General features: G+C 41.2%; 1 protein-coding gene across 2 annotated transcripts; it reads right to left on the bottom strand.

Annotated features, from left to right (window-relative positions):
• Nucleotides 1-104: 104 nt before the first annotated feature.
• dnaaf5 (dynein axonemal assembly factor 5) lies at nt 105-27,864 on the bottom strand. Of its 2 annotated transcripts, none has more exons than XM_088008358.1 (13): nt 27,002-27,864; nt 25,699-25,883; nt 25,373-25,497; nt 25,046-25,164; nt 22,678-22,910; nt 22,062-22,286; nt 15,359-15,502; nt 13,578-13,743; nt 10,074-10,221; nt 6,060-6,210; nt 4,311-4,467; nt 3,788-3,979; nt 105-694 (listed from the first exon to the last, which is right to left on the bottom strand). In XM_088008358.1, exons 1-13 carry the CDS (start codon nt 27,531-27,533, stop codon nt 552-554), a joined length of 2,520 nt encoding a protein of 839 aa, XP_087864484.1. In that variant the 5' UTR covers nt 27,534-27,864; the 3' UTR covers nt 105-551. The 2 variants fall into 2 exon arrangements, with proteins under 2 accessions (XP_087864484.1, XP_014839107.2); XM_014983621.2 differs by having other exon boundaries at nt 105-697; nt 27,002-27,597.
• Nucleotides 27,865-27,894: the final 30 nt, after the last annotated feature.

Genomic DNA, 27,894 nt, shown 5'->3' with positions numbered 1-27,894 from the left:
TTTGATAGGAGGAGGACAGCGAGAAAAGAAGTAGGTAACAGACAATAAAGGGGAAGAAATGGCGCAATGAAGGAAGGAAGGAAAGAGAAAGAGAAACAAAAAAACACTTTTCCATACTTTTATTTTTTGAATACTTTTTAAGAACTGGAAAATACTTCAAGGTGCATTACCTTCAATCTGTTGTGGAAATTCAAAATACACATAAAAAGTACAAAGTTTAAAATCAGTAGAAAACAATTAAGCTACCTACATTTCAACACACTTTTAACTTGTTTTTAATTCACATTTATGTAGATGTTATTTTTGTTTAAAAATCTCACTAAGCCACTTTTGATGTTAAAAAAATGCACCATGACATTACATTAATCCCATATGATATATCTTAACAGTACAAACAACATCAGCCGTTTTACAGGAAGGAAAAAAAAAAAACAAAAAAAAAAACAACATGAACTCTGCAGTAAATCACAAGGCAAAGTTTTGGTTTTGACGGGGAGTGAAGGCACCAGCTTCAGTCTGGGTGCGTTTTGCATCTTTCTTGTGCACGCCGTCTAATGGTGCGAAGTGTGTGTGTGCAGTGAGCTGATGTGCTGCAGCAGGAGGTCGCAGTGAAGGGGGCTCCTGTGTTTGTCCCTCACAGCCTCAGCCTCCCTCTGCAGAAGAGACGGGTGAACCGAGCTGCCGTTCTTCAGGACTTCTGCACAGACAAAGAAGCCACACACACACGCACGCACGCACGCACGCACGCACGCACGCACGCACGCACGCACGCACGCACGCACGCACGCACGCACGCACGCACGCACACACACACACACACACAAATGACACAGCAAATCAACTGGGCCTTCGCGGTTTAAGGACACACACCAGTAATCTTTAGGTAAACAATTGTATTACTTTAAAAGAAAGTAATACGTTATTCTTCTGGCATCTTGCTCACAGTCATGACTTTGGTAATCTGAACTTACTTAAAAATCAGGAAAACCTGACTCTGATTTAATGATGAGCTTTACCTGTTTACACCCCATTGTAGTGAAAACTAGAAACAATGAGGAGTAACAAAGAACCTTCACATTTATGAGGATTTTAAGTACGTTATATATGCTATAATTTGATCACGTGTTGTCAATGTACTGTAATTTTTGTTCAATAACATATTTTAATCCTTTAAAATATCTTATTGCTTTAAAAATGACAGCAGAGTTAACCTGAGTCAATTTTCTAGTGGAGCGACCTCACCAGAAGATGGAAGTAGAGCGCTTTCACTTCCTCATGAAAAAGTTCCTTTTCTTTCCACAGGGAGGCGATAAATCCTTCTCTTTCACTTTTCTCCAACAATCTGTAGATTTTTGGAGGGGTGTAGCAGTTTTCCTACACAGGTGGACTCTTTGGCGATCAAGATATTAAAGTGCTCCTCCAGTGGTGACATGCCACCAGTTTGAAGGATTCAGCCTGTATTATACTTTCTTTTGTTGTTTAGGGGATTTTTCAGGTTTTCTTTAAGTGCTACTCAGTAGGGATGAATGTGGTGGGTGGGGGGGGAAGGAGTGGGGAGCGGACTCTGAGATAAAGGAGAACAATGACGGCTTGTGAGAAGAAGTGATTTAAACCCGTGCCAACAGGGAGACAAGGAGGGATGAGAGGGAGAGGACGGGAACGCTGTCCATCATTCTGTCAGGATGCGCTGCAGACATCCAGCCACTTCAGAGACGTGCGTTTGAAATATAAGAAGCGTAAGAAAAGGATCAACTATTAACCGAAACAAGCACGGGGGGGGAGACAAAGCAGAACAAAGAGCGGGGAGGGAACAAAGAGCGCTTCAAACACCAGGAAGGAATGCTTCCACGTTTGGGGAGCGGTCAGATGGAGACGGTCGCTCAGCAAGATGTGAGGTCCTCCCGTTTCACAAAGAGACTCCGAGGTGTCTGCGAACGCGCCGTGCTTTACTTTACAGAGTCCTGGCTCACCCATGTGTTTCTTAACTTCAAAACAATGGGATGGAAGCTCTTGACAGGTGAAGGAATATGTCAACTTTATAAGAGCCTTGCAAAAGTATTTGTGAAACTTTAATTTTCCACGTTTTGCCACATTACAACAAACGTCAAAATGTATCTTATTGGGCTTTTAGGTGAGAGTACATTGATTTCAAAAACCTTTAGAAATTAAAATCTGAAAAGTGTGGAATGCATTTGGAAGCAGCCCCTTTTACTCAGATGCCCAGAAATAAAAACAGAGAAGCCACTTAATTTTACTGTGGCTCTACCAAACAAATTCCAACAAAATGCATTTAAGTTTCGAGATATTTATGTGATTTTTTTACAAGCCCCGATTATGTTAATCACACGTTAATTAGTAGATCTGTTGTTCCTTATTATGCGAGTGCTCTCTTAAAGTTCACAAAGAGCCCAGCGACCGAGTTCTGTAGCGCTTCAGATGTGGTTCTGGGTGGTGGTGTGACTTCCTGGATGTGTTATTGATGCAAATATTTCTGGTAGGCCAGAAATTCATAGGAAAGGCTGGGCTTTCTAATCTGTTCACAATTTTTATTTGATGAGGGTATGATACCCTGCTTCTTTTCTACCTCGTGTTGTCAGAAAAGTTCTTTTTAATCGTTTTCTTGATTGTGCCAGACAGTAATTGGGTCTGGACATGACAAGAACAGCTGAACCCAAAAAGGTTTGTTCATTAAAAATGATTTTTGATTCAACAGGGGGTCAGTTCTAAATAAATAAAAAAAAATCCAGGTTGATCAGGATCACTTTTGTTGTCTTAATCGATGGCATCAGGATTTGATAAAACACCTGGGATCTTTAAAGATGTGTAAATTTTCACTGCAGGGGAACAGTTAAAAAAAACAAATAAAAATTCAACTTCGACTTTCTAAAAATGTAGAAAAAAATATTACTCAGCCTGTTTAAAAGGGCTTCAAATGTTGGAGTCACATTAGAAAACAATGCATGGAAGCTCGTCTTTTATCTGGTGAGCATGAGAATATCCCACCGCTCTCTTTGTCTTCCCGAGCGCTGGAGATGAGAGATCTCATCAGGAGGCCTCTCAGCTTTGGCAGAGCCGTCAGCGCTCGCCTGCATCCTGTCAGAAGTAATGACAGCTAACATTCCTGATAAGTCAGGAAAGAGCAGAAAGTCCCGGGGAGCCGCACACTTTGGGGAAAGCCGCTCGGATTTTTTTCCCCCCCCCACTGACGGGGCCGTAAATCGGAGCCGCTGTGGAAAACGGGGGCCGGGAGAAGAGGAAGGGATACCGACAGATAAAAGATGGAGGGATTAAGTGGGATGAACGTGTGGACAGATGTGAGGAGGTGGCAAGAAAGAGAGGAGGAGGGGTCGTCATGTGGTTATCATTAGGCCGGTCACACACACAACTAAATCCATCTATCACAAGTGCTTGAACACCAACTTATTTAGATATTGCGACTTTAATCGGTGAAACCGCTCGGTGACCGACCAGCCCGGTTCCTCGACGGATCTAAAGTACTCCGGCAGGAGAAAACACTCGCGCTGGTCTGGGTGATAAATTGAGTGGAAAAGAAAAATACAAGAGAGCTTTGAAATAAGAGAGAGGAGGTCCTGCTGGCTGTATGCCAGAGGAAGAAAATGTTTTGACAGAGGTCATCCTGAATTCCTCTCATCCCCATGAGTTAGATTTCTTTTCTTTTTTTTAAAAAAAAAACAACTAATTTCTAAAATATGAATCTGCACCTTTCTTTCAAAGAGCCAAAAGAAGAAGAGCTGTCTTATCCTATCATCACCCCACCCGGTCTCACCCAGCACTTGGTCCTGCACGGAGCTGTCAGGGTCATCCAGGTGCAGCAGGAGCTGCTGAAAGAGGAGCTGCAGATGGGGAGCGCAGAGCTCCGGGTCGTAGCCTCCGGTCAGGCTGGACAGCCACAGAGCGACGGCTCGCAGGGCGGCGCTGCGAACCTCCTGGCTGCTGTCGTCCAGACGCTTCAGCAGCTCTGCGGGAGAAACCTGCCGCTGTCAAGGTGACCTTTACGGCACAGGATGTTTGCATTTTACAGTGTCAGACTTCAACGCGTTTTATTGGGATTTTATGCGATAAAGAGTTCAAGGGGTCATGAATTCCAAAGCTGTAAAAAGTTCATTTTGCATCCAGCTGTGTGAAGGGGAAGAGGTTGTCTCGCTCTCCAAATGAAGTGTGGAGAGCCACTAGAAGGCAGAGATAACCTCCACCCCCCCGCACTCCCCCCCTGACCTGGAGAAAACAGGACAGCTTACCCAAAGTGGCCACATGTGCATATGAGGCAAAAAAAAAAAAAAGTCTCCTACCAGGATAAATCTTGTTCAGAGCCTCATGGTGTAAACTGGTTCCGACGAGCTGGAGTGTGGCAGAAAGAGAGCGACAGGCCAACAGTCGGCTCATCTGAGAGTCTTCATCCAGGGCCGACAGCACCAGGGGGCTCAGCTTTTCCTCCAGACTCAGGAGCTGCAAGAAGACATCGACTGGAACTCAATAAGGGATAAATCTGGTCAGCAACTGACCAAATGTGCTTTTAGGCATCGAAGTTCAGAACCTGGACCTGCAGCTTGGTGAAGCACACGCTTTAAAGATTCATTAAATCAATCTGACATGATGGTCTTAGGGACATTTTGTTTTAGTTTCCATTTAAAGTGAAATGTAACCCTTACCAGACTAGCATTATCTGCATTTTAAAAACAGCATAAGATTTAAAAACATAGTCCAAGTTCAACCATGACTGTGTGGCGAAGAAAGAAGGAAAGAAAAGAAATGCGAGAGAGGAAGAAAGAAACAAAGAAAAAGAAAATTCAAGATAAAGTCTTAACATACAATCACTTTTTTCAGTCTTTTATTTATTTTCCATGCTAAATTCAAACTCCAGATTTCTACGGTGTGTGTAGGAGCCCTGAGTGGTGAGAGGGAACATTTTAATCACACCAGAAGTGTGAAACAGAGGTAATGGATGGACAAGGTGAAGCTGTGTGAACTCAGCCAAAAGCTACGATGTGATTACTTAAACCTCTGTCGCCCTGCGCGTTTGCTATCGAAACCAGGCAGGCAAAACAATAAAACAAAAAAAAAAACACACGGAGCCACAGTGGATACAAGAAGAGGAGGAAAACTTGGCAGATGTTTCATCCGCCATTACATCAGTGACAATCTGAGAGCGCCAAGTGTAACTGGAGCTGTAAATTGTTTTCACAGGGAGTAAGAGAGGAAACAATGTTCTTATAAAAGAAAGGCTGCTTGATTCACCTGTGGAAACACACACACACACTCACACACACCTCTTTGCGGTTCCATCTGTCAGGACGTGTTATTTACTTCATCTTTACTGTAAGCTCATTCTAAGCATCCGGTTTTAAAATCACCCGGCCTGACTTAATCTCCACACTTCGGGCTTTCTAATCTTGTGAGGATATTTAGGTGACACAAGATAGCAGCGGTTCGATCATGCACACCTACGCCATTCTCTCATTGTCCCGCAGGGCTTCGCACCAACTTGCAGTTGCGGGCGTGTCACCGAATTAAGCTGCTTGACCCAGTTTGGACCGACAGGTCAGCATGCAAACGTAGGGACAAGTGCTGCCAGATGTGCATGTGTTTGTGCGCGTACTGCGACGCCGGCAGGCAGGTGCGAGGCCGAGTTCTGGCAACAGTTCCGACGTTTAACAAAAGTCCAGAACAGCGCCGGCATTGTTCCCTTTGGGACAAAGGTATGTGAACCCGCTTGCCTCCTCGTACACCTGCTACCTGCAGAGGCCAACTCCCAAAGCCAAGAAGAAAAGACGGTGGAACAACGTGTTCTTCCTCAACGATAAAAAAAATAACTAAAAAATGAGTTGAAACAGAAAATCTGAAGTCGACCCCTGAGGGGTTTCAAGAATGCACCTTTCTCATTACGTCCGAGTCAATAAAAAGTGTTCTTGCTGGTTGTCATTCGACTGGAAAGGGACCAGAACTGATGTTTGTTTCCAGAGCAGGAGTCGTCCAGCACATCTGGCAATGAAATCATGGCGTTATAATGTCAATTCTTCTGTGTTTGTGTGTTTGCCCACCTGTCCAGGTGTAACTGCCCCTCCGTGCAGCAGGGCCAGCAGACAGCTCAGGGCCGAGGTTCTGACGGCGGCGGCGGTGCGGCCCGCGTGCCACACCAGGTTCGGGAGGAGAACGTCCCGCAGGAACTTCTCTGACTCGTCGCGGAAATGCCTGCGATGACATGATGATCGAGTCAGTCCAAATTACATCACGTATAGCAGAGCCTGCCGTGTGTTAGAGGCTGCAAAAGAATTGAGAAAATGTTCCTAGTCAAAGTCCAGGTCCAATGAGAATCTATGACAAGGCTTTAAAAATGAACGTTCCCAGATGCTTTCCATCCAATCTGACTGAATTTGAGTAGCAAGCAGCAGGTATTTGCACTAATTCACTGCTGCAACATAACTGATGTGATTCAGTCATTTTCCCACACTCTGGAAAGCAGACTAGTGGAGAAAGAAAGAAAAAAAAAACAGAAATAAAAACATCTGGGTTTCCCTCTCTTTCTGTTTTCCATGCTGGCTTCGACCCTCTGATATCAAACTATCTGCACCTGCGCTCTCTCTCCATCCCCCAACCAGCGATTCCTCCATATTTCAGCTCTGGAGCTGGACTGAGAATCCAACGGGTGCTGTCCCTGTCTCACAAAGTAACTGTAATGACACCAGCACCAGTAGGGGGCGACTGTGCATCAAAAATACAGCCAGAACTCTCACACCTCCCTAGCCAAGTTTCTTCAACGTGAAATGTGTTGACAGCTTGTCAAGAACGACGCCAGGTGTTGAGGAGTCGGACGTCGCTTTGTGATTGCATGTATTCAAACTCCTAAAGGTGACACAGAAACTCACACTGGAACTGGTTTATTCTTTTGTACTTCCAGCCAGGTATCAACAAAGGGAGAATAAAAGAATCAGCTTTAGCCTTAGTAGCTCGTTATGATCCTTTAAAATAAACTTCAGGAGTTTTCTAGATCACTCTCCAGGAATGTCAAATATACCACAGACCATGCAGAAAAAGTCCAGGGTCGGGATTCAAATTCTGGACTTTTTAACTGCAAGGTAAGAAAGCTACAAACATTCTGACATTTATTGCATCATTTTCAGATGTCATTTCCAAAACTCCCTGTGTGCTTCTCCCCGCTGTTCTGGAGCCCAGACCCAGATTCACTTTAAACAAGCTAAATGCCATCTGGTTTTATCAAACGCGATTTGTTCTCAAGTGACAAAAACATGCTCCCAAAATTCACCTGCTCTCAGTTCAAGTTGCTGTAGCTTTAAATGATTGGTGCCATTGGCTGTTATACACCTGGAGATTACTGCTGCATCCTCTATTGTTTTAACAGCTCACTGATCTTTAGGTAATTGGCTTAATAGTAGATTGTTAACACGTGTTTTTAATGAATAATAATATGCTTTCATTTTAACATATTATTATGATGACATAATAATATGTTGCCACTGCCATGGGGTTGACGGATGGTATTTTCAATGACTTCTAGAAACAAAGGGAATGTCTTAAAGCTCTCCTTCAGCAATTGATTTTTCCTTGAACCTTTTTCTTTAGAGCAAGAAAAAGGTTCTTTTATATATATATATATATATATATATATATGCACCTTCTGCAGGCAACTACAGAACGGATGAAAACCAAGCCACACTTTTCAGCTTTTTATAGATTACATGAATATGACATTGTAATCCGTAGACAATTTTGCTTCCACTGCTCGATTATGCCTATCAAGTGACATTTCAACGCAATTTAGTGCAACATGATGTACGTGAAAAATGCTGATTCATTGTCTGCACTGACATGAGAAAAACGCGATACTGTTAATACATCCAAAGGATTATGAAGATCTATTAGCTATTAAGGTCTTTCTTTCTGAAAACGGACTAAAAATGTGTTACAAAGGCAGGAATGTCTTGTTTCAGCAGTTTTCTCGGATATGTTACAGATTATAGTCATTACGGATAAGGGCGCAGTTCTAACTGTTTTGTTATGGCTTGTTTCATAAAGAAATCCATATCTGAATATACCTTCCTTTCTTGTGGTAAATCTCCAGGCTTGAAATTAAAGAAGCTTGATTTAGTCATCTACACAAGCTTGAAAGCGCACTCTTATCTCTTTGCAAGCAGCACGTTATTTTGGTCTGCCACATCCAGGGGGAAAAGGTATAAACTTTCGCTTCTTGTACTTAACTTTCATGTTCAGCTTTTTAATCACGGCACATGAAAAATCCACATGAAAAACGACGTTACGAGGGGATGTGGATGAAAAGGACCTTCCACGCAACTTTCCCTTTCAGGTCCTACACCGAGGTGTCATTATGTCATTTTGGGAGCAGAACAAAGAACCAAAGTTTTCTGCATGACTATCATTGTCCTCTTGATGACATGCGGCGCGCGTGTGGCCCTGCAATCTGCCGAACAAAGATCAGGCCGTAAATCATGAATGGAGGGGAATGAGTGGAAATGTTATGGCAGACCACACAGCTCCACACGCTGCGAGTTGAGCATTTGTTTGGAACCTTTTTGAAGGTATAACATGGTTTCTGTCTCTTGGTGGTTATGTGATTAGCAGAGATACATCTCAGGAATGAGAGTGCAGGTGGCTGAGCAGGGAGTGCACAAGGAACAGAGGCTTCTTTTGTTTCACATCAACATTTGTAGATGGAAGAAAATAATCAGACCAATGTAGAGCTTCCAGTTTGCACAATCTTTGGCAGAGGATTTTGGCTCCAGAGCTCCTTCTGTTGTTTAAGTGACAACGATATTCGTTCTTGTTGGGCTCCTTGCGCTACGTTTCATTGTGCTTCTCATACTGTTTGCAACCAGTGGAAACAAACCTTTTGGCTGCAGCTCTAGCTTTTAGCCGTACAGTGTGCCGATTGTCTTTTGGATGGACAGGAGCAGCTGTTGTGACTGCTGGGGCCCAGAGAGGGCCCCCGTGTTTAAAGCATTCTTTCAGTCTGCAGCTTGACGTCCAAACTGGCGGCCGCTCAGCTGGGGACTCCGAGGAGGGAGGTGGATACGGCTAAAGCTGTATCAAGACGCTCCTGCTGTCCCAGCTCTCTAATAAGTCAATAACCATTAAATTACTGTGTAAATTTTTTTTTTCTCAGAAGGCTGTCGTCCTTCTACAGGAAAGCCATTTATATCTCTTAAACTTTCTTCATTATGTTATGTAACAAACACAAACCTGTATGTATTTTATTTGGATTTTATGCGACAGAACAACACAATATAGCGTATTATTAAGACGTGGGAGGAAAAGGATGAAAAGTGTTGTAAACATTGATATTCATCCCCTCTAAGCCAATAATTACAACTGCAAGCTACAGTTTTTCCAAGTGGCTTTAGGTCTGGAATTTGACTAGGCCATTTTAAGAAATTAATATTCTTTGAACTAAGCCATGCCATTGTCGCGCAACTTTTAGTCAAAATGATTTCCTCACCCAAATCTCTAAGGCTTACGCACTGCAGATGGATTTATACAAATATTAGATCACACACAGGTGGTCTCTGTTTACTAATTACGTGAATTCTGAAAGCAGTTAGTTGCACTGGCTTTGATTTAGGCTCATTAAAGATTAAAGGAGGTAGACTAACATGCATACCACTTTTTCCAGATTTATATATAAAGCTAAAAAAATACAAATAAGGTATAATTTTTCTGACATCTCGCAGCGTTGCATTGGTCTATCTCCAAAGTTCCACTAAAATCAATTGAAGTACATGGTTGTAATGTGACAAAAAGTAGAAAAAACAACAACAAAAAAAAAAAACAGGATAGTTGAAAACCTTGCAAGATGCAGCAAATGGGTCTATTAGTAGCCAACATCATAAAAATCAACAGGATTATGCATGTGGGGCAGAAGTGCAGAACAGGGAGGATAAACAATGAGCAGGGCTACTCAAAAAAACAAGACAGAATCAGACAAAGGCTGACACTCACCATTCTGCCTTTCTGCAGCGATAACAGGGTGGAAACTGTTTCACCTGGTTTTAAAGTTAGAGTGTGTAAAGCGTCTCTCTCACCCCTGGGAATCCAGTGTGTTTTTTGCATCCAGCAGCAGCTTGGCGAGCATCGTGAAAACACTCATCCTCATTTCCATGTCTCTGTTTGGCTGGAGGCAGTTATGGAGCAGAGGCATCAGCTGGCTCAAAAACTCCCCAATAACTGGACCTGCAACACAGAAACGTTCCAACGTTTTTGTTTTTTTAAAATGCAAATCTGTTATACAGAGGAAGTAACATCAGATACATTTTTTAACCACGCTGTCTTCATATCTGTACTTTCTGATGAAGCATTTAAAGCCCTTTAAGACAATATGGCTACAGAGTTGTTTTGTCTCTGAGAAATATATATATATTAACAACCTAAAGCAGAGGTTCCCAAACTGTGGGGCGCGCCCCTTAGGGGGGGCGCCGTGTCATTGCAGGGGGGGCGCGGGAAGCCGTCTGGATGAGAAATAAATAAAATATGAATCTGTATGCGCTGGGTTTTTACCTTAGAATGGCCAACTCTCTGTTATTCCTGTCAATTTGATACAGTAAAAGCTTCCGCCCTTCCCATATCTGTGTCCTCTGTCACTTTTATCAGCAGTTAAAACTGTTTAATCCGTTGTTAACATGTTGTAACCTGTTTTTCCGAGCCTCCTTTAAACGCAACATGAGCGCTACGACGCTCGCGCTGGGTTTACACCTGTGAAGGAGACCTGCTGCTGCTGTGCGGAGCTACGCAGATTTGTGTTAGAATCACGGTAGCAAACCAGCAAAACGCAAAGAACTTTTCACAGTTTTTCCCCCAAACTAACCGACTGAGTTGAGTAAAGCTGTTGGATGCAGATAATGTTAGCTAAAAGATGACTAGCTAATATCAATACAGAACCTTAAGCTTAACAAGTACCTTGTAGGCTACCGATGTTGGTGTCTATTTTCAGCTACGTACATTCATTTTGCCCCCCAAAAAGTCGATGCCCCCCCGCGTTTCAACCAGACAGCCATTTGTAATCCATGGGGGGGGGGGGCGCAGAAAATGTTTGGAAACCACTGGGGGGGGCGCAGAAGAAAAAGTTTGGGAACCACTGACCTAAAGGAAGTAAGTAAACCACTTGGGACTTGGGAACCACTGACCTAAAGGAAGTAAGTAAACCACTTGGGACTTGGGAACCACTGACCTAAAGGAAGTAAGTAAACTTTTAAGTTGTAGAAATAGAAAATAAAATATGAAACATCCAAGTTTATCCAACCCCAGAATTTTAAATTGTATTTCTTAATAAAATAAAATATATATATTTTATGTCAAAAACAACTCAAATTAACAGAAATCTCAGTCATTTTGAGTCAACTTTTAAAGGATAAATAAATTTTTTTTTTTACATATTTACAGCTAATATTTCTGCAGTGGTGGGAGTTCAAATTATTCTGACATCAAAATAACATGATATCAAATTTTCAAATAATCAAAACACGTAAAAAAAAAAAGCCAGGATAATTTAAGAATAATCAAATTATCCTGAAATCAGATGTTTTTTTGTCGTAATTTTACATAAAAGTAAAACTTAAGAGGAAATTCAGTCAAGTCACCAACTCAACTTTGTATAAATCAAAGTAATTATTTTCCAATTTGCGGGTTTAGGACAATAGCGCATAAAAACACCATATCAATTACCAAATTAAAGCAGTTTTTTTCCAACAGTCATTGGGTCTGCATTGTTGTTTAATGACCAACCAAACCATTTGGTCAAAGTGAAATGAATTCTATATTTCATTCTAAATCTATAACTATCCTTTTTTTCCTGTTCAGGGTTTTGAGGGGAACCAAAGCTTGTATCTACCTGTGAGCTCTTAGAAAAAGCAAAAACAGCATATAAACCAGCTGTTTTAAATTTGTTTTGAACACGGACACATGACGAAATGACACGGCAACTAAAACCCACACCCATTCCAATCCGACCGCTGGAGCACTATTTAAAAACAATAATCAGTCCTCAGTGGACTGGTGAGGCAGACGGTGACAAAGAGTGATGAGGAAATACCCAGACCTTTTGATGGAGTGTTTTTGTCTTTAAACAAACACCTTTTACAGGAAAGTAACTTAACCTGCAAGTATTTCCAGTTCCATTCATGCCCACACACTTATCTAACAGCAGTCCACCTACATGTTTACACAGCTATATATAGCGAGCAGAGTGTTTATAGTAGGTGATAAGTCCCGGTGCCCTGTTTGGACTGAACGCTGACCAGCATGAGAGGAGACAGGGGAAGTCCTGACACCAACTGAGGATGTGAGTCAGCCTCATAAAGGGATCAAAGGACAAAGGAGGAAAACTCAACAGGAGACATTGGCAAGTAAAAGGAATGAGTTAACTCGAATTAAACAAAGGGATTTCATGGATTTCTTCATGAGTAAATGCAGACAAAGGAATATACTTCAACGTAATAAACAAACAAAGAAAGAAATAATGATCACTTCTGCCAAGCACTAACATCTCTCTGGAAACAAAGGAGGGAAACGAAACCGTGCCACATCACAACCTACGAGATGTTCAGCCATCAGATGAAGAACAAAGGAGTGCACTGAGAACGTGAAACAGCAAGATCTGTCCCATCTCAGATCTCAGCTGTCTAAGAACCGCCATCTGATGCTTTGAAGACGGTCAAAGTCTTTGTATAACATCCTGATAAGACATAGTCTCCTTCTTCTACCTCAGTTGTTTTTAGGGAATAAAGATCTCATCTACAAAAGTGAAATGTAAATAAGAGCCTAAGTAGCTAAATCTGCTTGTGAGATTAATGTTCCTACTGTTCCTCTATATTGTCTTAAACAACCACATGGTTTGGACAAAGTAAAGGCAAAATGGTTCACTTAGAGAAATAAGATTGAAGTAAAGAACACACACACACACTGGTGGTTCTAGCACCTTTCACAAAGCACTTCAAGGTGGGATTAGAGGGCCTTTCAGCCATTTTCATGTGTGGAGGAGGCAAAAATCCAGACACCTCTGTAATAATGTTTCTGTGTCACCAAGCTAGGTAGTCACAGGTCAAACAGGTGATAGATATAGCTGAATACATGGCAATCCTAATGATGTTTTGCTACAACATCACTAATAATCCTTAATGAATTATATATTGCTAATGTGACTGGACTTGAGCTATTTTGCAGAGAATAAAGAGCAGAAATGCTGGTGCCTTGCGCGTACCACAAAATGTTCACAACTGTAATTGCTGCAAAATGTGTTTTACAAAGTTTTCCCACACTTGAATACAAATGCATGCCACAATGTTTGGATTTATATTTGCACCACATTTAAACAAAACACACTTCACTTGCCTTCCACTTTACAGATATACTCTAATCTGCCTCGGTCTGTTACATAGAACCCCGATAAAAAACATTTCATTTTATGACTTTAAAAAGTTTTAGATGTATGAATGTGATCATGTTGAGTTTAATTAGGTTTTTTTTTTTTTTTTTAAACCACCTTATCTATTTTTCTGACATAACTTCTGTTCTATGATGTATTGAAATCTCACCTGACTGCGTGAGGACGATATGCAGCTGGAGCCTCTGTGGGGAGTAGCTAGACCAGGTGTTGACAGAGGCAGACAACCAGTCCAGCAACTGTCCCATATGTCGCCTATAGAGCTCCAAGAGGTCCAAGCCCTGAACCTTACTCAAAAAATGTACGCTCTCCAAGGCCTGTGAGAAAAAGGTAGAAGCATGAAGCAACCATTCCTATAAACAACATAAGTTTGGTAAAAAAAAAATTAACATACAAAACAACTGGACAGAACAACTTTAATTTCAGCTATTGAACATAGTCCATTGATTTTTAAGGTCTAATTCCCAGAAGATGTACAAAAAAAAATCAATCAATAAAGTTAAGGATGGAACAAAACTGGAGAGACAAAAACACAAAACACTGGAAAAACACAGGAGCTTCCAGAACTTAAATACACACAGGTGAAAAAAACAAAAACACCCCTATAAACCAAGAGGAGAGAAGAAGATGAGATGGCATGGCGAAGTTGGAAAGTCCTGAAGTTATTTTGTGGTCCCTGCGTCTTGGGTCATGCCACCTGGCACCATGATAAAACGTTTTGTTGCTGGGTTCGTTTACAACCCGTTAAAGTTCTCCGACTTTCTTCAGCCATTTAATTAAACCATGAAAAAGGAAGACTTTTATTTAGAAAATATAAACATCGGCATGTTAAATGAATAACTGTTATTTGCTGCTAACAATTAAATGATAAAATGTCAGCCAACACCAGTGGGCTACCTAACATTTACTACAGTTAACGCTGTGCAAAGCATGATGGGTCTGTCCACCAACTACTAGCTCACGCTCAGGGCAGAGAAACTGACCTTTAGAGCATCTCATAGTTCCTTTTCTCGTCCCTCGGGGCTGAACGGTGACAGAGAAACTGTCTGAGTCACCGCTTAACTTCCTCTGCACAAATCTGGACAACCCTGAGCTGTCCGCTGATGGGAAAGACATTCCCCATTTCTGGGAAAACAAGACTTCTTTTCCTCTGGGGTCCACGAATGCCCAGGGCCAATTCTCACCCTCCCTCTCTTTCCTAATCCATTCCTTCCCATCTCATCTTTAATACCGCCGCCTGTGTGAACGTACACACGGGATGCAGACAGACGTAAACACACAGTCACGCTGGTGGCCGGTGTGGTGTCTGCTCTGCGTCTGTGCCAGTTTCTTTCTGCTTTCCTCCCTGTCATTAGTCGACATCGGCGACAAGCAGCTGGATGACACGCTGCCCTCAGACACCGACGGCTTCGCCTCTCACTGCTCCCGTCGGCCCCTTTGGGTTCGGAGACTGACCACTCGACAAACCCTTAATGCCAAGCGATGAATTGGGTTTTGTGAAGCCGATTATGAAAGCAAACTGAGCTCGGCCGGATGACACAAACCTACTGAGAAACGCCACTCGTCTCTCCCCCATCTGTTTTTCCTCTATTCCTGTCAGTCTCATTTCTTTCTGCACACTTCATCCGCCTCCTTTCACCCGAGACTGGTTTCAAAGTTCCACACCAAAGGTGCAATTTCAGCTTCCCTGGCTAAGTGGGTAATTATACAGCTGGTCGTACTCACTTTGAAACTGTACAAATGCTTACATTCCTTGAATAGCTCTCGCTTCATAAAACCCGCTTACCTTTCTAATAAAAAGCAGGAGAAAAAAAAAAAAAGAAATTGTGAAAGGTGTAACTTTAGAGTCCGATATTGCTTTTAACCGCGGCTTCTTTTTTTTTCCCTCTATCTGATCAGAAGGAATAATTCTGTTGTGTTGCATTTCCTCACTTTTGCACTGAGTTGTGGATCAGTGGAGAGGCTCTGGATGGTGACCAGCACCTGCAGCAGCTGCAGGCTGGTTGAGCCGCAGTCAGACTCACACTGATGCAGCAGCACATCCACACATGCCAACAACTGCTCCAAGTATGTAACCTGAGGGAGAAATACATGGAAAGCATAATTACCACATTTCCTTCATACCAACAGAAGTTCACACACACTTGACCTGTTGATTCTTTTAGACACATCTCAATAAATTACAATTACAATCTTTCTGAAGTCTTTTAATTTAAAAAGATAAACTCATATTTCATTGGTTTGATACTTCCACAAGGAGGGTAAAGGTACAACATTATAAAAAGACGCATTTCTAGTCGATATTTGTTGCTGTCGGAGGTTTTCCTGTTTCTGTTGTGCTGCTCCAAGACCAAGTAATATTTTTAACTGTAAGCAAAATAAATAATAAATGTTCAGTAAAAGTAAAGCTGCCCCACAGCATGATGCAGCCTCCACCATGTATGTCTGCAGCTTGTCTCTTACTTTGGAAGGTTTCCGGTGTCACCTAAGCAAACTGATACATTTTATTTGTGGCTTCTGGTTCTTTAAATGTTGCACGTTTTATTTATTTTCAATTTTTATTAAGGTTTTTGATAGAACTTCTAAATATTTAGTCATTACTTGATGAAGTTACAACTTTGCTTTTTTTTATGCTGCTGCAACACAAAGATCTTCTCAAAGAAACGTTTTCTACTGTGGGAAAATCAAATTGCGCTAAAATATTTCAGCTTCTTTTTGATTTCAGTAAGGAATTCAATGTTAAAGTTAAAGCAAAGCAGCCACAGAGCATAATGCAACCTCAAGCATACATTATACTGCAATTTACTGTACATGATTTACTATGCCATCATTTTTGGACCATGCGGCATCGGTGCAGATTTGTTCACTCCAGTGTGAGGTTCTTCAAAAAGAGTTAATTTCTCCAGTCTGAGAAAATGCCACAAATGACTTTGACGGCATGGATCTCAACAAAAATGTTGCAGCATGGAAAAACCTCCACAATGTAATAGACGAGCAGCAAGTCTCCCTTTTTTCCTCCTGCAGAAAATAGAAGCGGAGCGAGTCTGGGAATGTGTGATTATCATCATTTGTCCGCTATTGTGGTGAGGTCATGTTTATACAAAGAGCTGCGGCTCGGGCTAATTTCCATGCCATCACTGGGATCAAGACCTCTTTTCCTGTTTTCACCTGTCATTGTGGGGCTTCGTGAGGGAGCGATTGTAACAGAAAGGTCTAAGTGAGTTTCACAATGAGATAATGGAGTTTTTTTTCTTCTGTGTGAGCGGTCTAATAGTGGTCCACAACACCTATTGTTGTGAACCACTGATCAGCAAATAGGAAGACAAATGCTTTCCTGCTGTGTGCTACGAGTCAGTGATGTGGGAATCCTCGAGTATGAATCAGCCTCTCAGTGGCTCATAGGAGAGGCTGCTGACATTTAATACCTTACAAAAGTATTCACACCCCTTGAGTTTTTTTTTGTTTTTTTTACGTTACAGCCATAAACTTCAATGTACTTTATTGGACTTGTATGTGATAGACTGACACAAAGTGGTGCATAATCGTGAAGTGCAAGAAAAAATTATTAAAGACTTTTTTAACAACTTAAAAATCCATAGTAGCCCATGTTAACTCTGGAGGAGCAGCAGAAATCCTGAGCTCAGGTGGGAGAAGCTATTGACAGGACAACTGTTTGTGCACTTTACAAATCTGGCTTTCATGGAAGAGTCGAAAGAAAAAAAAAACTATTAATGAAAGAGAGCGGTCATATGTTCTGTCTCCAGTTTTCTTTTTCCAGGTCTCGTATGGAATACAACAAAACATGGGAAAGCAAAGGAGGTATGAATACTTCTAGCAAGACACTGTACACACATTAGCGTACAAACACAAGACACACAGGTTACACGTGTGCAGAAAACACCCATCAGGGCTGGAAACGGGGTAAGAAAAACCGAGAGCGGAAAAAGTGCTGCAGTTTAATGACTAGGTTGACACCTGCAGGCAGGCGATGTACACCTGGTTATATTGTAATAGGCATGCTCCAGGGGCCTCATTACGCCATGTGGCGCATCTGTCCACCACTGTACAGTGCATCACTTGCATCCAGCCGGCTCCTCCGCAAGGAGCCTTAGCAGGCGATGAATTCCTATCCAGCGGGGAGTTAACCCCATCCTGCCAGACACACTGCTATGGCAACAGGGAAACAAACACCGGCAGGGTGTGAGAGTGTGGGTAGACCCCTTTGCAGTCGGGTAACACTTGCCCTTTTTGGAGCCGAGTGTCACTGGATGCGAGCCGTCTCCAGCTGGTGTACACGTGCGAGGCGTGCTCATGTTGGAAACATGTTTTTGCAATCAGCAAAATCCTTTATGTTGCAACAAAGTGAGATCTTTTTTTTTTTTTTTTTGACTAAGACGGCCTTCTGCAGATCTGCTCTGTGGGGTTACGCATTCTTCAAACATACAAATATTCATTCTTAAAAAAAAAAACGGGTTGTTCATCAATACAGCACCTATGAAAAAGTATTCACACTCTTGGAACCTTTCCCTCATTTTGTAAAGCTACAAACACTTGACAATGCATTGCAATAGGGTTTTATGTGGAATATCAGCACAAAGAAACAGGGAATGGTGAAGTAGTAGGAAAATGGATCCATGGCATGACATCTCAAAATGTTTTAGAAACAAAAAAGTGTCAGAGCCATTTATATTGAGCCTTCTATAATCCGATACCTAAATAAGATGCAGCACAAGCAGGAAATAGCAAGAAACACTCAATGCGAGAAAAAAAGTCAGTTGATTCGAACGCAAAGTTGTACCAAACCATAAAGCTAAGCTCAAAATTATTCATACATTTGGCAACTTTATATACAATGTATTCGTTCTACTGACTGGAGTAATATTGATGTTTAGGAGTGATCCAATCGGAGTTGAATTTGTCAAGTGAGTTAAAAATCTTATTTTCTGTTGGGAGATGTTTTTACTATAAATTAAAATCATTTACAATATAAGTCAACAAATATTTAGCTTAATTACACATCAACCTCCTAGTGAACCAGGGTGGTGGCATGCTATGGGGATGATTTTCATTGGTAGTAATGTAAAAAATGTTTTTTTTACAGAAAGAATCTACAAAATGTGAAATTCTAATAAAAGTTTATGGTTGCAACGTGAAAAAAATGTAAAAAAAAAAAAAAAGTTAAAGAAGGCATCAATTTAAGCTTTAACTCCAGCTCTATTTTTCTTATTTCTGACTGGAACAACTTTGATAAAAGGAGCTCTTCTGTTATTCAAAAAGAAGACAGAGCACATACTGTAAATCACTGGGAAGATGGTAACCTCTGTAGCTGCTGGCTTTCTTCGTCTCCAATTTACGAGCAATATTTTTAATTCCCGCTGAGCATCCTGCCGTTTATTTTTGTACGCTGTCTTTCCCTCTTAACAGGAATACGGAAAAGAAAACAGAGTTGAAAGAGCCTGAGCGCTTACGTCGTGCAGACGCCTCGTATATCAGCTTTCATTTTTTTTTTTTTTTCAGCTCCCAGCCGGGCCTTGAGGTTCCCACTACTTCTGCTCACTTTGAAGATTATTTATGTTTAATTTCTAAACAGGCATATACTTCCATCCAAGTCAAACATCATGTCTACTGTACTTTCTCTTTGCCTCCTGTTTGAAGTGGCATGTAATTCTATCAGGTTAAACCCAAACACTTCATAAATGTCTTAGCTATTAAAAATAAAATGAAAGGTTTAGTTTCCAGGACTTAGAGCTGCTATGGTGTGTTTGGAAGTAAATATATTTAACGAAATCATTTTACAACAGAAAACAAGCAAAAAGCATGATGCTAGATCTATTGCGGTCTAATTTACAGATAAAGATTCAGCTCTCTGCTGTGAACAATGCTTGTTATGAAAAGAACGTCGCAGGTGGGCTTATCCAAACTCAGAGCTCTTCGGGGACAGCGCTCGCTACGCTTTGTCCTCAAAAACAGCGACAGAGAAAGATAGATGGAGAAGGAGACAAAGAGGAAGCAGAGGTCTGCCCACATCTGTGCGGCAGCGTGTGACTCTGCCGTCCTGTTAATTCTCCGTCCGCTTGACCCCTGCCGGACAGCGACGGGGGACGACAGGAGGTCGGTTTCCCCTCCTCATTTATCACCGGCCTTGACCGAGTTAGGCTTTAAAATTTGAAGGCACGGCTGAACTGTAGCGGCGAATCTTGTGCGCTGCCTCGCCTGCTCCGCAGGGCCATGACGGGGTCACGTGAAATTAGTGGATTTTTGCTATTATTATCTCACAGAGGAAATTCTTGAAGCCCAGTCTGAGCGAGAGGAATGGGGCCATGGGTACAGATGAGTCAGTTTTAAAAAAGCGTGGGCAAAAATAGCCCTCTGCCAGACAAACTTATTTGGTGCAAGAGCAAAAAAGATGTTTAGACTTTTCCACAAGTGAGGAAACTTTTTCTAACAACAATGTAGATGCAGCTGATGAGAGACGCGTGACGGCAGTGACGGTCTGATCAAAGTCTTGAAATATTAGATTAGAAAAACATCACATGAGCTGGCAACCATTTTACCAGAGTGAGCATGTTTTTTTGGAATTACTCAAAAGCAAACCCGACGAACCAACTGCTTTTCTTGGATTGTCGCCAACTTGTGACCCTTTTTAGCCACCTTGTCGTAACAACCTACTCTTCATCAAACGTTTCAACCTGTCTATCATTATTCTTGATCAAATGGGCTAAAGTAAGAGCTACAGTACATTGTAAACAGGATTATTATACCAATTTCGTGCTTTTTAAGAGGTATTTGATCTGCTCTTAAATGCTTTTAAGAAGACGGAAATTAAATGATTATTTAACCAAGTGTACAAATCTATTACAGGTTTTCTCAAATTCACACAGCATGGATCAGATACATGCATCCATCACCACTGATACCTTTGGTAAATTTTATTCTTACGCTGTAGAGAAACTATGGAGTTACTGAAGTCACCAGTTAGGTTCTGGCAAAGTTGAGCCTGAATGTTTGACCACGCTTCTGACCAGAAGTTGCAGGGCTCGCTAAAACTGCCTGGTTCCGTGACACAAACCTCAGTTTAATCATAGTCCACTAATTTTTAAAAGGGTTGAGATCAAACAAGCAGATTAAGGTTAGCCTGGTTTATTCAAATCAAGTTTGATGTGTATTTTGGATCTTTGTCCAAAATATCTTTGTCTTTGAACACCAACTGTGTCAAAGTTTCAAAGATGTAGGAAATTGGTGACCTCATTAGGAGTCCTTGATCTTCATTCCATCTACTATTTGCAAAGCACAATAATACAGGATAACTAACCCTAACATCTAATGTCATGTCAAACAATGTCCCCAACACTCTTTTTGATCCTTAGTTTTTCAACCTGCCACTAAACAGGCAGGTCAAATAGATTATTGGGTGCAGAATGTGCATCCATGGCACCAAAAGCAAAGATTCCTGGATTGTATTTGGTCATTCTAATTGGTTTCCTTTCTTTTAATGGGGACAGTTTGGGTTTGATGGCTGAAACTTTGGGTGTTTTCACATCTGAAAGTCCAGTAGACTTGCTTTGATTGGGAACCAAAACTGCAACATTGGGAGTATTTTCCATTGATGTGGTTTGCTTTCTTACTGCACTGTGTCAAACAATCCAAACTCTTTGAAAAACCTGTTCGCCCCCTTGCCTGTGGTGGCACTGCACCACAAATCACTCCACCAAGAACCACTGAAGGAAATGACACAAAAACCTCAGAAGAAGACATGAGATCAAGTTCCTTTGCAAATTATAAACAAAAATGGAGTAGCGTCAGATTTTAGAGGTTGTAGAATATTTTTTTGTTATTGTTTTAGTAAAAGAACATGTCCCATTTCTCCAGCTAGGTATGCACATTTGTTCAGGTTGTATTTATCCAGAATGCCCTGCACTATAGACTGCTTCCGACTTTTGGAGTGACCTCCAGTCCACTTGCAGCCACATATGCATTTGAGAGTTCACTTCAAACTCACTGAGATCTAGGTTTTTAGGCGGACCAGAGTTGACTTTTTTGGTCTACATCAGAGTGCGATTGTGCATTCACACCTCTCCAATCGAACCAGACTTTCAAGGCAAATGATCGATCCATCCCTCCCTCCCTCCCTCCCTCCCTCCCTCCCTCCCTCCCTCCCTCCCTCCCTCCCTCCCTCCCTCCCTCCATCCATCCATCCATCCATCCATCCATCCATCCCTCCCTCCCTCTTACACCCTTGTCCCTTAGTGGGGAGGGCACTGGTGCCCATCTCCAGCTACCATTTCGGGCGAGAGGCAGGGTACACCCTGGACAAGACGCCAGGCAAATGAACTAGAGTTTGATTAAAGCGGACTAAACAGGGCTAGTGTGAATGGACTCTTTGAAACCATTTGATGCTCTAGTTGGACAAATATCCAAAAAACACATTAAATGAGACTGATGTTAAGGTTCTGGAAATCCCTGATCTCAATTCTATTAAAAATATATGGACTGTGAGTCTGTGTAAACTTCTGGATACCGCTAGGCTTTTTAATGGGCACAAATGACTCAGATGGCCAGAAGTACTTATGAAAAGTCTGGTAAATAAAACTGGTAGACCACATTCTTATTCAGACTCCAGTTATCCTCTGCTGACCTGCTGATATTCCTGGCAGACTTCGGGCTGCACCAGGGTGTCTACAACCTGCTGGAGATGTGGTTTTAGAAGCGGTTTGGAGCCGCCTCCCAGGACTGCAGCCAGAACCATGAGGGGGGTCCAGGGGTGGGAGTGAGAGCTCGGAGTCGTCACATGTTCAAGGATCAGCTTCAGGAAGACAGGTGGGGGGACAAAAGTCCCGATCAGCTTAGCAGCTGCCAGGCACTGTCGGTGAGCACAGACAGGAAAGGAGACAGAAAAAAAACAGGAGACATCAGGAAGGAGAAGAGGAGGAAGTCCTTTTTTTTTAATCTACCACACATCAAAGGTCTTGACAATCCATTATTGTAAACAGGTGCATCCTAAGTCCTTGAACCCTGCTTGGCCCAATTTAAAATACCCCCCCGCCCAAAAAAAAACAATGAACTTAAATGAATGTTAAACAGCTGACTCAACAAATCCCTCCGTCTCACTAAAACTTTTATTGTTGCCTTAATTTGGATTCATAAAACACACACACACACACACACACACACACACGCACACACACACACACACACACACAAAGTAATGTAGCCCATCGTTCCCAGCTTATCAAAGGTTTTCTGGGACTTACGTTGTTCACCACGTCCCTCTCTGTGTCAGTACAGGCCCGGTAGAGCAAGGCCAGCAGAGGCTGCAGGTGCTGCGTGGTGTGGTCCTCGGCGTGCAGCAGCAGCACAGAGAGAAGCTGGGACGTCCGGACCCGGGTCGCCACCAGCCAGTCGGTCACATCGTGGCCGATAGCTGGTACCAGTCTGCTTAGGTTTCTAACCACCAGTTCTCTGCAACCCAGTCCTGGACGCTCCACTGAAGGAAAAAAAAAAAATTATCGTAATTGAAAACTTAGAATAGACATTCAGGTTATGACGAGGCTTGTTTGTAAGACTAAAAGTACTTCATCAAAAGAACAATCTTTGGTCAATTGGATCACAAACACAAAAAGACATGAATCACTCATGATTGTATTTAGTCAAGTTTAATGAATGGCTGTGTCCAGGCCTATTTTTGAATAGTCGCTGAGTTTTTGTGTTCGTCAGAAATAGAAATGAAAACAAAAAGTGTGGTTAGAAAATGACAAACACTTTGTGTTCTTCCAAACATTTTCAATTTCAAGATTGTAATTTGTCAGTGAAAACTTTCTGTAAAACACCCGAGGTGAAATTTTACCTCGCAATTAATGTAAAACTTATAACTACGGGGTGATTTAAATCAGTGGTGCCTAAGTTAAGTCCTCCAGAACAACCGTCTTGCGACTTTTAGATTAAGCAGAATATTCTCATGCGGGTCTCTAGAGGCCCAGCAATGAGGTATTTCTTTGATTCGGATGTGTTGGAGAAGAGATCCATTTAAAATTGCAGGACAATAGCTCTGGCCAACTGGAGGTGGAAAAATCTGCACGTACTTCAGTCACTCTGTGCGTAAACATGGTAGAAACATCCTAAAACTCTTGCAGCCGTAATTGTGAAATCCAGCTCTATAAAAGCGCTAAAAATAAACCAATTCATATATTGCAAAAAATACTGATAAGCATGTGTCTGATTCCTTCCAATTCACAAATGTGCACTGTTTCGTTTTGGTTTTTCACATAAAAACCCAACTAAACGCACTAAATTCTGTAATTATAATAAGGCAAAATGTGGAGAAAGATTAAGCGTCGTAAAAAAATTTTAAGCACTGTAAAACATGGAGCACATTGGGAATGAATTTCATTGTTAATTTTGATTTAGCCAACCCTCGCTTCCTTTCTCTCTTGTAGAGGCACACTGATGAGAAAGGAAGCAAAGACTAACGGCAGACGGATATAAATCAGACAGGCAAACCACAACAAGCCCAAACAAGACCATTTCTGGATCTCTTTTGGTGTCTGACAGTGACCTCTTCACACGAGGTGAGCCGGCAGATTTATGGTGGCAAGAAAGTGAAAGACAAAAGGAGGAGGAAAAGAAAAGCCTCCTCTTTTTTCTTTTCCTTCTGTAGGCAGAGCTGGTTTTCATCCATAATGTTGCTTTGCTAGCTCTGAGGTTTGGACAGAAGCTTTATGACAGTGCTGAGTACACTCACCCCTGGCTCTTAGGTAACACGTGGTGACCATGTTCAGGTTCAGGCTCATTCTATGACCTGAGGCAAACATTAATCTTTGCAGGCCAGTGCCTGCCCTGACAACATAACAATCATAGAAAGCCTATTTTCATAAAATGGAATAACCAAGAGAAGCTACAACACAAATGTACGGCTTACTTTATCTTGTTGCTATTACAGTACCTCAATGTAATATGCAGATGTGAACATATGAAAAAAGATCAGATTAAACTCTCAAATTATTATTTTTTTCTTATTGGTTTGTATTAGTTAAAAAAACAAGATTAAATTTTTTTTAACTGTAGCTATATAAATTAGGATTTTATTACACCTTTTAAAGAAGAAAATAAATGAAAAACATTACAATTTAAAGTGGCAACATTGGTACTGATCTGTGGCTTTACACACTTCTCAGAAAAAAACACTAAGGGCATCTACGCTATACTTTGGGATAGTGCAGTTTCACTTTTTAAACCCAGTTATTAAAAGAAATAAAATTTTTAATGATATTCCAATTTTTTGGAGAAACCAGTTGCAGCTCCAGTTCAGGGACAAATACTCTGATACTTAAGTTCTCCTATCAATTTAAGGCATGAAAAATTGTTGTTTTCCAATATAAAAAAAAATCACAATTGGAAGGTGTGCAGACAGTTGATTAAAATAAGTTCAATCAGAAACTATGGTGACTGTAAAACAATAGCCTATGGTCAGCAGCAGATTAAAGGGACAGCTGGTATTTTTAGTACAGAAAAGTTATTTTGAGACAGGTACAAACTTTTTTTTTTTTTTTTCAAACAAGTGACACTTTTTCACTGAAACGCATAGAAGTTGAAAGTAAACATGTTATTGGTACAGTGACTGACCTCCGGGTGGATAATGAGGAGGTGGGCTGAGGAGGAAATCCATTTTGTCCTTTATGTCATCCTCATTTTCCTTCTCCCACTGCAGGCCTGCTTGTTTCCACAAATCAGCTGCTAACAGTCTGTAACATTTGGTAAAAACATCCCATATTTCTTAGTTAACCACTCTCTCAAAGAATTCATTGAGATTTCCATTATTGAAGGAGAAATATTTTAAACCCCATTTTATTCAGCTTGAATTCTATGCTAAATGTGTAGCAGGGGTGCATTTAATTTTGCACTCTCAACTGTCTGATATTTGGTAAATGATATTATTTTGTCAATTCAAACCTGATTTCTGGGATCTCATCGCTGATGCTGCTCAGCAGGAGTGGAACGAGTTTGTGGAAATATGAATATCGATCTCTCATGTTTAAAAGCCAGTCACCAACAACTGCAGTCACAGCTTTTCTCACCTGAAACATAAAAGAAAAATGAGGAGCAGTAGAAAAAAACCCAACTTTTTTTTGCTTGTTTTACTTCATATATAAAATAAGAAAATCTTTGCTGAAAGGTAAGAATGTAGTTTTTCTACAAACCATAAAGCCCTATTTACCTGTGTTCAGGGTGCACACAGGTAAAGCTTTCTAAAACACGCTTAATAACAAAAGAAATACCTGCGGTGAGTCGTCGAATAGTCTCTGTGCGAGGTGTGACAGCACATCATCCACGTTTTTTCCGCTGCCATGCTGTATGACTGCTCCAGTGGCTTCGATGGCTGAAACTCTGACCCGCGAATGCTGATGACTTATGGTTTGCATGAGAGGCTTTACCAGACTCTCAGCTTGCATGTGAAAATGTTCTAAAAGAAAGAAAGAAAGAAAGCGGATTTCAATGCGTTTACGTTTTAATTTTTACATTCAGACTTTCTGTCGGTATCAATTTAAATGTATTTAAGGCTCATTTAATGTTTTTCATTTCACAAGATCTCACAAGACACAAAGAGCACAGGATAAAAAAAGAAAAGGATATATAAAAAAAAAAAAAAAAATCCCAGTGATGATTCTGTCAGTAATCATCGCTAGTGTTCCTGGAATTGAGCTAATCAGCTGTCAATGCTAAATAATTTTGTGGAATAGTGTCTATAAGTAGATTTTGGCTCAGTCTAAAACATTTGAGTTGCATTAATCCAAAGTGTTAAGGAACAGAAAGCCAGCGCTAGATGGGTTGGAGCAGACTCCTGAGCCAGTTAAAGGTAAAGATGGATGACACATCTACTCTTAACATTTCCAAACTTCCCTTTCAATTTGATTTAGTTCCTGCAAACACTAGTTGCCACCTGATATGAAATGTTTAGAAGGGATTGAAGTAGGCATTAGCACAATTTTCTGAATTATTCAAATGTTTCACCACTACCAGTTAGTTTTATTTTAAACAACCCGCAAGTCAGCTTCAAGAGTGTTTTAAGAAAATGAAACCAAACTCTACTTTTTCTTCCATTCGTCACTGTCTGTTTTTTTTTTGTGTGCAACTGAACTAATTCCAAAAACCAAATGGGACTTTTCTGCAAGTGTGACAAAAACAATGTAACTTTGTTCCTGTTGCAGGAGCAACACTGCAAATTTTGTATTAATTTAATGTGCTTAAAAACAACAGAAGCAGCAAAAGAAATAACAAACACTCATTTGAATTCAATAAATAAAAGTTATAGTTAAATCGGACTGATTAATCTGACTAGTAGTAGCTTTAAATTTAAAAAGGCATGACAGCCTAAACAACTTCTTCAAGCATTATACTATTCTCCTTCCATCCTGACTTAAAAATATCCTTTCTTGTCATTTTGATAATAATGTCTGACCTGGAATCATCTCAATACTCCAGCTTTGAGACTAACCGAGAATGGAGAAAAAAAAAAAAAAACACTAGCAACTGCGGCTGCGCAGTAGAGAGCGTGTGTTGTATGAATACAAGGTAACCAACCTGGCACAGACTTTGCAAAGCCAACAGTGCATCTGCAACTTTCCTTTTTGACATCCGGAAACGGGTCAACGATGGTTCTCTGCAGAATGTTGATCGTTTCGTTCAGATAAGGCGCTATATGTTTACCACACACCTCCACCACCAGAGTCAACAACTCCACAGCCGACAGCCGAAGCTCTTCCGACGGCTCCAAGATTTCTTTGTCGCCGAATCGCTGACCCAGACAGGGCATGAGATAGGGCAATGCTTCCTCCGGTTTGGGGACACAACGAATAAACTCTGTTATGATCGCAATGGTGGTTTCTCTGCATTTCTCCGTTGGGTCTGACAAACACTTGAGGAGAGGCTTGATCAGAGAAGAGAATACTTCCTGTAAAACGCCGCTGGGGAGTCCTTTATTCACAGTCTCCTTCCTTATCGACTCAAGAGCCCTCTTTCGTGTCGCCTTGTTGTCCTCGTTCAAGCAGTTTAAGTGCCGGCTGATACCTCTCAAAACCTCAGAGGCAGCATGCTGGTCTCCAGCCGCTGCCATCTTAACTATCGCTATGACAACCGGTTGCTTCGCGACAAACAAACGTCTGCTTTACGACAGCTTTAGATTCAAAATCTCAAACTTTATTAACGTTTACAGAGTAACAAAATGCAACATAAATTTGCAGGACGTACTACGTATGTTTTGAGGCCTTTTTTACTTTTTGAAATTGAACTACATTTAATCATTTAATGTGTAACGCATAAGCAAATTGAAGAAGAAATATATTAATCATCAGTTCTCAGTTAAATTTGCATCATACAATACCTTTGGAAATTACAGGGCATGTCCCATCAGTGGTTAGATTTTATAAACTTCAGATGACCTTTAGAGAATATTCTCTCAATTCTCGTAAAAAAAC

The sequence above is a fragment of the Poecilia mexicana genome, unplaced genomic scaffold (assembly GCF_051168715.1).
Source record: "Poecilia mexicana isolate PSO_F unplaced genomic scaffold, ASM5116871v1 scaffold_8, whole genome shotgun sequence".
Lineage (NCBI taxonomy): Eukaryota > Metazoa > Chordata > Actinopteri > Cyprinodontiformes > Poeciliidae > Poecilia > Poecilia mexicana.
This window is presented reverse-complemented; position numbering and strand designations above follow the sequence as displayed.

Coding starts and splice junctions, on each gene's coding strand:
- dnaaf5 (XM_014983621.2), bottom strand. CDS start 27,533: ATGGCAGCGGCTGGAGACCAGCATGCTGCCTCTGAGGTTTTGAGAGGT. Junction 25,498..25,698: donor TATTCGACGACTCACCGCAG/GTATTTCTTTTG, acceptor TTTATGTTTCAG/GTGAGAAAAGCTGTGACTGC. Junction 4,468..6,059: donor GGGCAGTTACACCTGGACAG/GTGGGCAAACAC, acceptor GTCTTCTTGCAG/CTCCTGAGTCTGGAGGAAAA.